The sequence below is a fragment of the Chiloscyllium punctatum genome, chromosome 39 (assembly GCF_047496795.1).
Source record: "Chiloscyllium punctatum isolate Juve2018m chromosome 39, sChiPun1.3, whole genome shotgun sequence".
NCBI classification, from domain to species: Eukaryota; Metazoa; Chordata; class Chondrichthyes; order Orectolobiformes; family Hemiscylliidae; genus Chiloscyllium; species Chiloscyllium punctatum.
In genome coordinates, this window is record NC_092777.1 from 33,248,250 (window position 1) to 33,261,791 (window position 13,542).

Consider the following 13,542-nt stretch of genomic DNA (forward strand, 5'->3'; position numbering starts at 1 on the left):
GTAATTACATTGAGTGATACTTGTTTAACATCTGAGATAGAAGCCTTACTTTGGACATCTACTGAATCCTGAATGAGACTTACTAAGGCTTCCTCCCCACAAGACAGTAACTGTCTATTCAGTTGACATTGTTTGAGTGCTGGCTTGCTTTAGAACTTTGTAAACCTACTCATTACTGGTCCTGTCTAAATGATACAGTCCAAGAAACAAAGATTGATTTAACCTAAAAAAATTATGGATTTTAATTATGTGCACATTATAGTGCTGTTACATTCCTGCAGCACTGCTGTGACATCGTCTTGCACCAACTCAATGAAGTAAAACTGTCAATCCAATTTTTGGACTTTATCTGATTCTGGAATGAGTGATGGGAGAATGTTTGCTCCAAATTTGGTGCTGACACAACAATAGTATTAAGCAGTTTTACTTCACCAATATAAACTGCAATTAAATATGAACGGTGCTCTTAATGTGAAAGAAACATCCCTGAGCACTTCAGGGGCAGAATTACTCGAGATTTGAGGATTAGGTGAAGGATTGGACTAGTGACCAAAAGAAAAATCAGGTATAGATTTTGAGGTTTCCGAAGGCAGGATGAGAAGTGCGAGACTAAGACATTAATGTAGAGTGTTGTAGATGTTATCTTCTCAGGCAATCTCTTAGAAATGCCAGTGATTTGATTCCACTTTATTTTGATGGGTTCCGAGATCATTGATAAGTCCAATGCAGACTCTGCCATTTGTGGGCAGCTGGTATTGAAGGTTTGGGCAAAAAAAGCATTTGAGGTTTGTGTGGTCTCTCTAATGCATAATTCATATTTAAAAAGTAACCTCATTTTTTGCTAGGAATCATTTTCTTTATTGCTTTGGTATTTCCTGCAAATGAATGAATGGCTTATGAAGGTTGGCACTGTTGGTGAGGGGATGTAACAGTGTTTTTAGAACTATTGTGTACAACTACGAGAATGTCTTAAACAAAAAAAAGGATATTATAGGAGTATATAAGATCATGAGAGGCTTAGATAGGGTGAATGCACTCAGTCTTTTTCCCAAGGTTGGGGAGTGAAGGACTAGAGGGCATCAGTTTAAGGTTAGAGGGGAAAGAATAACTGGGAACCTGATGGAGCAACTATTTTACACAGAGGGTGGTACGCAAATGGAATGAGCTGCCAGCAGAAGTGGTTGAGGCTGATACACGAACAACATTGAAAAGGCATTAAGAACAAAATTGGGATAGGAAAGGTTTAGAAGGATATGGGCCAAGTGCAGGGAAAAGGCGTTAGTGTTGTTGGACATTTTGGTCGGCATGGACCAATTTGGGCCAAAGGGACTTTCTTTGTGCTAAAGCACTCTATAACTCTGGATGTTGGAACTCAGAAACAAAAACATAAATTGTTGAGGCAACTAAGCAGGTCTGGTACTATCAGTGGAGAGAAAGACTCTTCTGTGTTTTGAAGAAGGGTCGCTGGACTTGAAATGTCAACTTTGCTTAACACAGATGCTGACAGACCTGCTGAGTTGTCCCAGCAATTTCAACTTGTGTTTAAGAGAATGTGTTATTTGCTTACATAACAAAATGTTAAAACCCGGGGTTTTGGCTTTCAAGGGCAGGTATTTCCTTAGCCTACAGGACACTAATTACACAGAAACACAGAAGCTTGCAGCAGAAGTAGGCCATTCAGTACCTTGAGCCTGTTCTGCCTTTCAATGACCCATCCTGTATCTAAGTACCATATTCCAACTTTCTTCCTATACAGGTATCCCCCGTTTTTCAAATGTTCGCTTTATGCCACTTCACTTTTATAAAAGCCTTACACTAGTACCTGTTTTCGTGATTCCAAAGCGGACTTTTGTTTTTCCCATATAAACCATGCGTCTTTGCTTTACACCATTTTTGGCTTACGAAAGGTTTCCTGGGAATGCTCTACTTTCGGGTAGCGGGGGATACCCGAACCCCCAAAAATAACTCAACTTCCCTTCTTTTATGCACTAGCTTGACTCAAAAAGTTCTGATGGCTCACCACCTTCTGAAGGACAATTAGGTTTGGGTAGTGAATTCTGACCTTGCCAGAGAGATACTATATCCCATGAACAAATAAAAATACAATAAGACATGGAAGTGATAAGTATTACTGCAGAACTAAGACCAGATCGTGTTGGTGGGAAAATAGGAGTGACATTTGAAGCTCAGCATGAAGGTTTTGCAACAATAACGAACGAGCAAACGCAAACCCGGGAGTCAAAGCAAGAATGTGACTACTGATCGCCTATACATCTGGAATTCAAGCAGAATTTAATGTGCAAATGCTTCTTACAACCTGTTTAATTTAATGTTTATTAAAATCATAAAATCCCTACAGTTTGGAAGCAGGCCATTCAGCCCATCAAGTCCACGCTGAATCTCCAAACAGCATCTCATCCATCCCCCCTACCCCCACCCTATTCAATTCCTGTGACACTGCATTTCCCATGGCTAACCCACCTAGCCTGCACACACTGGGCAATTTAGCATGGCCAATGTGTCTAACCTGCACATCTTTGGATTGTGGGAGGAAACCGGCGCACCCAGGGAAAACCCATGCAGACATGGGGCGAATGTGCAAAATCCACACAGACAGTCGCCCGAGGATGGAATCAAACCCAGGTCCCTGGCACTGTCAAGCAGTAGTGCTAACCACTGAGCCACCGTGCTGCCCACCTTAGATTCATTATCCTGGGAACATTCACAGGATGACAGTCAGAAACTCAATGACTTTCTGTGTGGTGAGGTAGCCAAAGCTAGATGACCAGTGAACCCTCCAAAGCTCTGCTTCAATAATGCTTGTGAGATGTGACATGAAGGTCCTAAACATCAAGTATCGCACTTGGCAGTTATGAATGGATACACAGGAAAGTGGCAACATTTCCTGGGGCCTGCCATGCATCACCATGTTGACCAGTGGCTATAGCATTTTGGCAAAGGATGCCAACACCAAAAACAGCGACCGATTTTGATACTTGGTAACTCTGTGTGCAACACTTTTGACAGAAGCTGTCTCTCAAGAATTGGGTTTTTTCAGCTATCAGGAAAGGTGTGTCATATTATGCCTCACCAGTTTAGTGCAGAACAACAACTTCTGGGGAGTGCTTACAGCTGCAATTGTACAGGAAGTGGTGGAAAGTAGGTTGCTCAAGATTTGTTTAAAAAACATCTAACCTTAGAAGCAACTATGGTATGGGTAAGGATGAATTAAACTGGTTTGAATTTCACTGCGCCCTTCCTGAAAGCCGTTTCAACCATCTTAAATGGTTCTTTGGAAACTTTGAATTCTACATGTAAACAATATGCTCTTTGAAAGTAATAATGACTACATGGTTGCCTTCAGCAGGTAAAAGTCTGATCAACATCTATAGTCAGAACTGATTACATTATAAATATACTGTGTATTTTGATGCACTGTAAATTGAAATTTCAAGCTGAGATGTAACATATACATGGAGAATTAAGACATTTCAAAGACAAAGTGTCTAAAATGAACAATAAATACTTTGAACAATGACTTCATAAAGGATGAAAATAAATACCTGCACTAATCTCAACCACTATTATTTTGAGGGTGGTGGGGAGAACAATAAGGAAATCTAAATGGCCAAGTTGAATTTTACTGAGTTTCATCGATTCAGGGTAACTACATTTGTGTTTACATTTAATTAAGTTGTTAAATCTAAGACAACTTAGACTTTACATGCTGTGTTGCAGCAGTGAGATCAATCATAATGACATCACCAGAGTGGTTGTGTCCAGCCAGCAGCATAAGGTCGGCAATATAAAAGTGCTTCAGGGAAGGCTGACAAATCTACTCTGCTATCTGTCCCTCTGTTAAATTGAGTGTACAGCTCTTTCTGTTTGTGAATTTTTAGTTCATAGATTGTTATCTTTTCAGATGACTGTGATTTTTGGTTTGCTCCCTGACTGATTTCTCAAGTGTCTGCCATTTGATAATAACTCTGGGGAGTTGTTAATTCATGCAGCAAACGATTTAAACTCTCCACCTCAAGTATCATTAAAAATGGACAGTAAATAAAATACAAGTGGGAAATAAATCGGATAGTCCTCAAAAACAGACACAGCGATTGTGATACATGAATGCAGGGACACTGTTGAAAATCCAGGCACGAGTCTGTTTTTTTCTGATTATTGATTTGCTTTCTACATCAGCAGAGGAGCCAATATTGGCTCACCATCACCTTCTCAAGGGCAATTAGTGATGGGTAACAAAGCCTGGCCCAGTCAGCAACACCCACACCCCATGACCAAATAAATGACAAAATATGTAGTGACTTCCCATCATGATTTAAAGCTAGACTGCACACTTAAATGGGAGGTGCATTCTGGTTATAACTGGTGCTGGGAATCATGCCAGAAGTGAATATGTCCTGGGAAACTGCAAGGAATGGTACAACATGAGACAGAGCAGGTTTTCAGTCTGTGTGCTGGAGGTGCTGGTGGAGGAAAACAAGAGGGAGAGAAACGCACCGCTGCAAGCATTACACTCAAGTCAAGTTGGCAAACACTATCGACTATTCAACCAAGATATGTGCATCAACCAAACACAATGTACCACAATGACACATTCCTGTGCCCTTGCTGAACAGACACAGGTAGGAGCTACCTGTAGAGGGCAGTTGTATCTGCATGTTCAAACCATCCTGGTATGGGACTGAAATCAGTGACAATATTCACATCTCCAATATGGTTCTACACAACTGCAAGCTAATTTGGTAAATACAAGAGAGGATTATCCAATTGTGATGATGTTCTCATCCAACGCTTAAATATACACATTATTAAAACTCACTGGAACCTGATTAGGATCAGGGATAGAAGCCAAACCTCCCTTTCTAATTTTAGAAACTTGCATCTATCTCATCAAAGATTAGCTGACTCTCCGGAAAACAACCTGTGATCTTCCTGATCTATACAGTTAGTGATTCTCTCAATAAAATTGTTGAACTGTCAATGAGTTACAAATTTAATTAGTCATGCTTCGAATAATTGTATCCATGATTGACAGACGTGCTTTATACCAAACCTCTAAAGCTGGGACTGTGGTGTGCACTTCTGTCTTTCCATTGTGTAAATATTTAACATAAGGTATAAGGTTCCATAATGTATCAAATGCAATCAATTGGCTAAATAAAATTCAAAGATTATTAGAAATCTATAAATCCTCCAATAATTTATAAATCCTCCTCTGACTGTACAAGAGTGCATCAAGACTTTTATTGATTATTGATTGACACTTTACACTGCCCTTTGCCACATGTAATACTCTGTGCAATTCTGTGCGTAGATTAGTTTTGTTTAGTTTCTTAAATTTGTTGTTAAGATGGTTACATAACTGGCTTTCTGCCAATAGATGGAGCTGAAGCAACTTATAAAGAAACTTAGTGGTTCAAAACTCAGTATGATATGTCACATTAAAACTCATTGAGCATGGAGAATGACTACAAAATACCTGCCACAAATTGAGGTTCTACCTAACGTCATCCATCTCAGCATACAGCTCATTCACACAAATCAAAGTTGCCACTTTTATTTTGATAGAAGTTTAGGAATGATCCATTATATGTCATAGGATGCATTAAGCCTGATTGGATAGAGAGGTGATCCTAAATGTCGTTTATTTTAAAAGGTCATATATAATACACATTATAAAAGGAGCAAGAATAGATTTAAAACATGACAATACCTATGTTATTAAAATGGTGCCAAATGAAAATTTTTCAATTTATAAGGCACACAAACTCCAGATCTCCTAAACAGACACTGTACTTATGAAATTCATTCATTACAGTAATACAATAAACACAGTGTGTAATTTGCAGACATCAAGGCCCATAAACAACGATGTGATAATGATGAGATAATTTAGTCTGTTGATGTTGGTCGAGTGACACATCTTGACTGGGATACCCTGACTTTTCTATGTATGCTGCCTAGGGACATTTAAGGTCATCCCTCAACCTCCTATGTTCCAGTGAAAAAAATCCCAGCCTATCCAGCCTCTTCTTATAACTCAAACACTCCATTTCTGGCAACATCCTGGTAAATTTCTTCTGACCAGCTTAATAATATCCTTCCTAAAACAGGGCAACCAGAACTGCCCACAGTACTCCAGAAGACATCTCACTAATGTCCTGTACATAGGATCCCCTTCATCTATCTGATTGGCTAACTCCGTAAAGAATTCTAATAAATCTGTCAAGCCTGATTTCCTCTCATGTCTCTGATTGACCATATCATGTATTTTGAAATTCTCTGCTCTTACATTCTTCACAATAGGCTCTACCACTTTCCCAATAAATGGCGTTAAGCCAACTGGTCTAATGTTACCCTTTTTTAATCACCTTATTTGAATAAGGGTACTTCATTGGCTGTTTTCCTATCCTTTGAGACTTTAACAGGATCAAAAGGCATTGGAAGGTTAGTACCAATGTCTCTACAATCTCTATAGCTATTTCTTTTAATAAATTAGGATGCAATCCATCAGTTCCAGAGGACTTCTTGATCTTTAGCCCTATTAGTTTCTCTTGTACTATTTTTGTCTTTGTTTTTATTTCCTCTCCACCTTTTACAGCTTGAGTATTTAATAATTTTGGAATGGTATTAGTGTCTTCTACTGTGAAGACTGATGCAAAGCATTTATCAAACCCTCTGTCACTTGTTGCTTCCACATGAATCTTGTCTCATTCTCTGAAGAGCCTTTATTCACTTTGGCCTTTCTCTTCCATTTTCTATATTTAAAGAGGCTCTTGTTTGTCTCTGTATTACCTTTTAGTTTACCCTCAAAGTTTATTTTCTCTCTTTTTTTAGTGATCTTTTGTTGGTTTTTAAAACTTTCTCAATCCTCTGGCTTATCACTAATCTTTGCCAAGTTATTTGCTTTACCTTTCAATTTGATGCCTTTGTGTCAAGAAATGCTTCGTGATATTATCCCAGAACATTGCTTGATTTTTAAAAGTTATGCCCCTTTTGGATTCACCCAACAGAGAAAATAGGTTTGCTCTATCACCTCCCATCAAATCCTCCAAATACCATAAAGACATTAATTAGAGCTTCATTTATTCTTTCCTACTCAAAGGCTGTATGACCTCTCTTTATAATTTAACTCTTTATTGCTGGTACAAATTGATGCTATCGACCCTGTTCACAGTCATTATAGCCTACACTGGTAAGGACAATGGGTAGAATGTATAACAAACAAGAGATTTGCCATCATCTCATTTATGCTTCCATCGATATTGATGCATTTTGACTTACCAATTAAACCAAATGAGCTCTGCAGGTTTTGCAGCCCAAAGCAGAAACAATAAATCCAACAGCAGTCCACAAAGCCCAGGAAAAGTAGGTCCCTCGTGGACCAATCATGATTGGGTCATTGAAAACTTCAAGCACAGCAAGCTACAGAAATATGTGTCAATAGGTGCATTCTAGTAATACAAAATTACTATCAAATATGAAGTTCATAATGTGTGGGCAATGAGTTGTCTAATCCATTTTCTGATCCAAGTCAACTAGATTACAATGAATTATGCTTTTGCATTTTAAAAAAAATGCTTTCAAAGGAGCAGCACTCTGAAAGCTGGTGCTTCCAATTAAACCTGTTGGACTATAACCTGGTGTTGTGTGATTTTCAACTCTGCTTTCAAAAAGTATTTGCTTCACATTAGGGATTATTGGATAAACATTGTTTCCAAACATGGCTGTATGGTACATCAGTGTGAGGTTATGGAGCATCTGAAGGGCTGTTCATTTAACTTGCACAAAAGCAGAAATTCTTGTCCTGTTCTAATTTCAATGAAATATTAGTTGTAAGGAAAAAACATTAAACATCAGGATACAGAAAGCTGGAAGCTTTCTTCATGACAAAATGGTTAAGAAAATAATTTTCATTGTATGGTCCTCTCATTCAGGTACTAGAGACTGACTACAGATAAACTGACAAATCAATTTTCTAGACTTCGACTGTAAGTTACATTTAAATAATAATTGAAAATGCAGCATTCGCAAGTTTGCCAATGTAGTATGGGCACCACAAATTAGTACAACAGAAAATTATTTGAAACGTATAATTGGACATTGTGCAAGGCTCTTGACTATAGATGGACAATGTGACTGGGTCAAATTACCTCAAGCCGATGCTCTCAGTGAAATACATATTGAGTGCTGAATATAAACTTCAAGCATGTGTGCAGTGAGTTGAAATAAAGAATGAATTAGTTGTCAAATTTGATAAAGCATGATGATTATGACAGCAATGACAAGACAACATCTTGCTCAACTGAAGCTTATGTTCAGCTTTATGAAAATGTCTTGCAATTTTCTCTATCCTGCAGAAAACTATTATTAGATCTGCTGGCAGTACAAATAGGGGCATGGGGTCTGGTTGTTCAAGACTTGGAAAATTGAAAGCTAGTGGTAAAACAGACTGGGCACCAACACACGAGAACCTTACATTAGTTCTGAATGTGACAGTAGCTTTCTATACTTATGAAAGACAGATAACACCAACATGACTAGACCAGGTGATAGAAGGAGCTGAATGGTGCTCTAAATACAGCAAGAGAAATTGGAAACAAAGTGATTGAATCAAAGGATAATTAGATTTTTAATGATAAAATACCTTATTGAAGGTCCTGGCACCACTTTAAACAATAAGCTTTTAAGCTAATGTTATTTTACTATATATAAACCAGCGTAATCCATTTAGACATGTTTTCTTTGCTGCAGTGTTTGAAGTTATCCTATAGAGTCTTGCCAATGCAGCCAGTGTTGATGTGGCAAATTAAACTGTGTTTTTTTCCTTTTGAAACATTACCCAGAGATCAACAGTAAAATTACCAAATCGTTAGAATTTCCCATTTTCACCAAGACTGAAATCAGCCACATGATGGGATCTAGGATAGGCCAGGGCATGATTTAGAGGACAAAAGCCACTTCCAAAATAGGTATTACAATAAATTACTTTAACTGCTCTCTCGATCCAAGGAATATTTTGTTTTAATCTAGCATTTCTCCAGCATGGTTTAGACTTGCTGCTTTCCACAATAATTTGGATTTCCCCATGCTGGCCATCATGAAATTATTCTTAAAGCACAAGCAAGTTTTAGATCTTCATATATAATTCCAATTTTTGAAATAAATATTTTATTCTAGATGAAATATAACCCCACTGAGAATAGTAAACAGAAAATAAACACACTTCTTTAGCTGGGTTTTAGACCATAAGACACAGGAGCAGAATTAGGTTATTTGGTCCATTGAGTCTGCTCCACCATTTGATCATAGCTGATATGTTTCTCAACCACATTCCTATGCCTTCTCCCTGTAATCTTTGATTCTCTTATCAACCATGAACCTACCTCTACCTTAAAGACACTCAATGACTTGGCCTCCATAGCCTTCTGCAGCAATGACTTCTATTTTCATCTCCCAAGGGAGATACTTCCCAAAATGCTTAGTTTTGCTGTAATAATAATGATCCCCTGTCTTCCTGACTCCACACTACTTTTGTGTGGACATTTCTAAGAGGCACACTCTTAGACACAATCTAGTTCTCCAACAACAGGAAATCTTTGTGTTCATAAATCTGAATATATATGTACACGAGGCATGTACCTGGTGATGTAGAGTGCTTCTTCCAAGCTCCAGTCAGTACAAACCTCTTCACTACCTTGGCTCCTTGATAAACATATAGTTTCTTTGTGCAAATGCTGACAGTGTGAAGGGTGAGGATTGACAAGGCCACAAGCCTGCTCAACAAGCAAGGTAGCCATACTGACTGATACCAGCAAAACTGACTGAAGTAGCCAATCAGGGCTGAAGTCAAAAGGGGGTCAGCTCAAAAAACCACACTCTCGTCCCGTGCATGTCGCTGGTGAAAAGCTAAACGTTTGCACCTTATTGCTTGCGTGAGAGACAGCAATACTGTGGTGGGAGTTGCATTTCATTGGTAGCTGCAACCAAGTGACAGACACTGATTTGCACATGATGCACCCAACGGACATGCATGGCACCCTACCTTGTCTATAATGTCAATTTACAATGCTCAGTCATGGCAGCATTAAACACTGAATTGACAGTTGTACATTGCTCTATTCTAGCCTAGTGCAGCACATTATTCAGTCCCCTGCAGCACTAGGCCAGTTTCCCTTGAGCTGCCCATGGGCATTGATCTTTGGAGTCACCTTGATCCAGCCTGCCCTCATCAGTTGGGATGGCCTCCTGTTGTCATTACAAGGGTAAAGAACATCCATTTACTCCTGGACAGCCTTCAGAAGAAACACTGGGAAGCAATGCTGAAGTTTGGTGCTGCTTTTGGCCTGGTCACTGACATCGCCAAGGATGGTTAGGATTGATGAACAGACTTTGAGAGACACTCCTGGAGTGCAGAGAGTAAAGTGCTGCCCAGGTGTTTTCTAAATATGGTGTTTGGAAAGTCTTGGTGAGCAACAGAACTTCCTTTCCATTAAATGTGGCATTTTACCTGCGCTGAAAGATGTAATCAGCTGAGAAGATCATAACCTCAAGGGAATATCCACCATGTTCACAATGGAAGTTCCTTTTGCTTTGACATCTGCCTCCACACTATGTCCCAAAGAAAGAAAATTCTTCTCTATGTCCCTTCATTCCTGTTTAAATAGCCCATTTATAATCTTTAAACACATTCTCTTTGAAGAGTTCATAATAGGTGAAGCCTGCTGAGATTGAGGAGCTCTCTGAAAGGCAAGTGGAAAATATTCTGACCCTTTAAGTATCACTATTAGACAATGTGTTGAAATGTAGAATCAAACAAATAGTGATTTATCAGAGGGATCTGTTCTGTTACGTTGATCCTCAACTCAATCATCATTTAGTAAGTATGACCATGAATTATAGCATTTTTCCCATTAGAGAGAGTGTCAAGAGTGTATTAAAAATGTGAAAGCAAGTGTTCTAACAGTTGTTTTTAAAATGGCAATAATCTCAGGCAAGGTCACACATGGGTTAAGTGTGCACTTTGGATGGCAAATGAAAGTACAGAGTGGATTTCTCTTTGCCCACAAGAAAATGTGGCCCAGGATTAAAACAAAATGGACAAGAAAAGGCTGGTTAAAATTTGGAGCACCAACTACTGAAGCCAATCAGTAATGTAACCTTCAATAATTTGATTTTTCCTGTCTGGCAAGTTCCCATTCCTGTATAACACTGTGCTAACAATGCAATCCATGCTATGAGTCTTTTCTTTCGTTACTGAGGCAGTTTTATATTGTCATACTGACACAACAAGTGGTGAAAATGGACTCCAAAGATGTATAGAACAGTATCCTTTGCTCCCTAGTAAGGCAAAGAACTTACATTGATTAACTCTAAACAATAAAGATCACAAAGTTCCATATTTAATTCGTGGTCTGTGTTGGATTCATTTCACTGAAACTCATGTGCTAATTTGGGCAAATACAACTGGATTCAAAATGGGAATTCAGGTTCCTGACTAGCATCCAAAATATGCTCATGGTAATGCAGGTTGATAACAATGGTGAGGTATTAAAATAGCTTAGAAACACTCACTGTCTGACATGAAAATGGATCGCTGGAACAAAGTATCAAAGGACTGTCTTCAACACAGGAAAGGATAAAGCTAACATTGATGCCATACAGGTATTTAAATTTCCCCAGCACCACTGTGACTCAACAGTGAAGGTAACAGAATTCTGGGGCCAAACAGATCCATTCATTTAACTGTTAATCCTTATTGAGGGGATTTACCAGAATCCCAAAGATAAATAAAAGTAGCTTATATGAAATGAATGATATGTATTATCATAATTTTTCAGATATTTGTAGTCCAAATTCAAAAGTGCAAGAAATAATATAATCCCACATTGCAAAATCTTTGAACAAACTAAACTGCCTCTGTTGCATTTGACCTAGATAGTATTAATTAAAATGCAATGTTATAATTCTCTGTCATAGTGCAGTATATGATGCTGCATAATGATATGTATAATGAATCTGGTAAATTTTATGAAAGAAATGAGGCAGCAAATGTAACAAAAATTAAAAGGAAGAACACATGAGGCAGATTTAGAGTTAACGAACAACCCCAAGCTACATAAACCTATTTCAAGGAATGTTTCTTTGGGAAATTGGACATTAACTTGGTTTGACAGAAGCAGTGTGAAGAAGTGTGACAAACAGCAATTCTCACCTGTCGATTGCTGGCTGGCAGAGTGGTCTAATGTCTTGAGGAGAGAGGTAACAGTTGGTTGTCAGTCCTCCAACCACACGGATTCGGAACAGATGCCCAAAATTCTGCATCAAACAAGATTTAGACAGTGACTCCCCTTAATCATGTCCATCTTGACTTCTTAATTACTTCACATGTCAGAAAACGTATTGTAATATTTGTGAAATATTAGCCCACATGTGCAGTTGTAATGACAGCCAAACTGACAATGTTTCCTGCCATTACCCTGTAACATTGTCAGTGGCTTCTGTTGTCTGCACGTGTACAGTTAAATTCAAATCCAGAAGCCATTATCAGTGATTCACTGCTCTGGTACTGTGTGTGAAGTGCACAGAAATTACAAACTTTAGAATTCATAATGCTCCCTTTTTACTTCATTAAAGTTGAAAACTCTCAAATATATTGTGCACTGATGTTGAGATATAACTGCAGTTTTAGAGGTGTACCGAGTTATAACTACTTCCAATCAACTATCTTGAGACCCAGGTTCAATTCCACACTCGGGTGACTGTCTGGAGTTTGCATGTTCTCCCCATGTCTGCATGGAGTTCTACAGGGTGCTCCAGTTTCCTACTTTAGTCCAGAGATGTGCAGGTTAGGTGGATTGGCCATATTAACTTGCCCTTAGGGATCAGGCTTGTGCAGGCAAGGTTGGTTAGCCATGGGAAATGCAGGGTTACAGGGATAGGGTGCAAGTGTGGGATCTTCCTCGGAGGATCGATGCAGACCCAAGGGGCTGAATAATCTCTATCTGCACTGTAGGGATTCTATGAAATGTAATTTTGTAGTTCTGTAATGCCAAATGTTTCCATTAAGAATAAAAATGCCTTAGTATACAGTATGTAGCATAACTTACAGCTTAATTTTTCTCATATTTCAGCTTCTAATGTGTACATCCCAACCTTTATTTTGCCTTTTTGTGAAATTAAAACTTGTAGAATAATCAGTAAATTGTACTTCCTGCTTTGCTGTCTACGTCTTGTCACTGGTGTGTAAACTGGCAAAGATCTGGGGTGAAGTTATATATGGGCAACACCAGCAGAAGTGCAATTCTACAACAACATCCAAGAAATATATTGGAATATATGTACTGCTACAAGATTTACCAAGACAGTGACCATCATCACATCACTGTCAATGTTTAAAATACCTCCAGAATCACATATATCTGTGGCAAAACCTGCTACAAAAAAGAACAGTTCCACCTCGATGATGGATGGACTATACCAATTTATGTAATTTGGGAACTGTTTCTCTAGAGGCTGGGATTG

The 13,542-nt window shown here is 38.6% G+C and overlaps 1 protein-coding gene across 3 annotated transcripts in view; it reads right to left on the reverse strand.

Moving 5' to 3' along the window:
* usp43a (ubiquitin specific peptidase 43a) overlaps positions 1 to 13,542 on the reverse strand; it is a 435,233-nt gene that overhangs the window by 19,756 nt on the left and 401,935 nt on the right. For all 3 annotated transcript variants that reach the window (XM_072558425.1, XM_072558426.1, XM_072558427.1), the window contains one exon: positions 12,233 to 12,336. In XM_072558425.1, the coding sequence (XP_072414526.1) occupies positions 12,233 to 12,336 (104 nt within the window). The remainder of the gene's footprint in view (positions 1 to 12,232; positions 12,337 to 13,542) is intronic.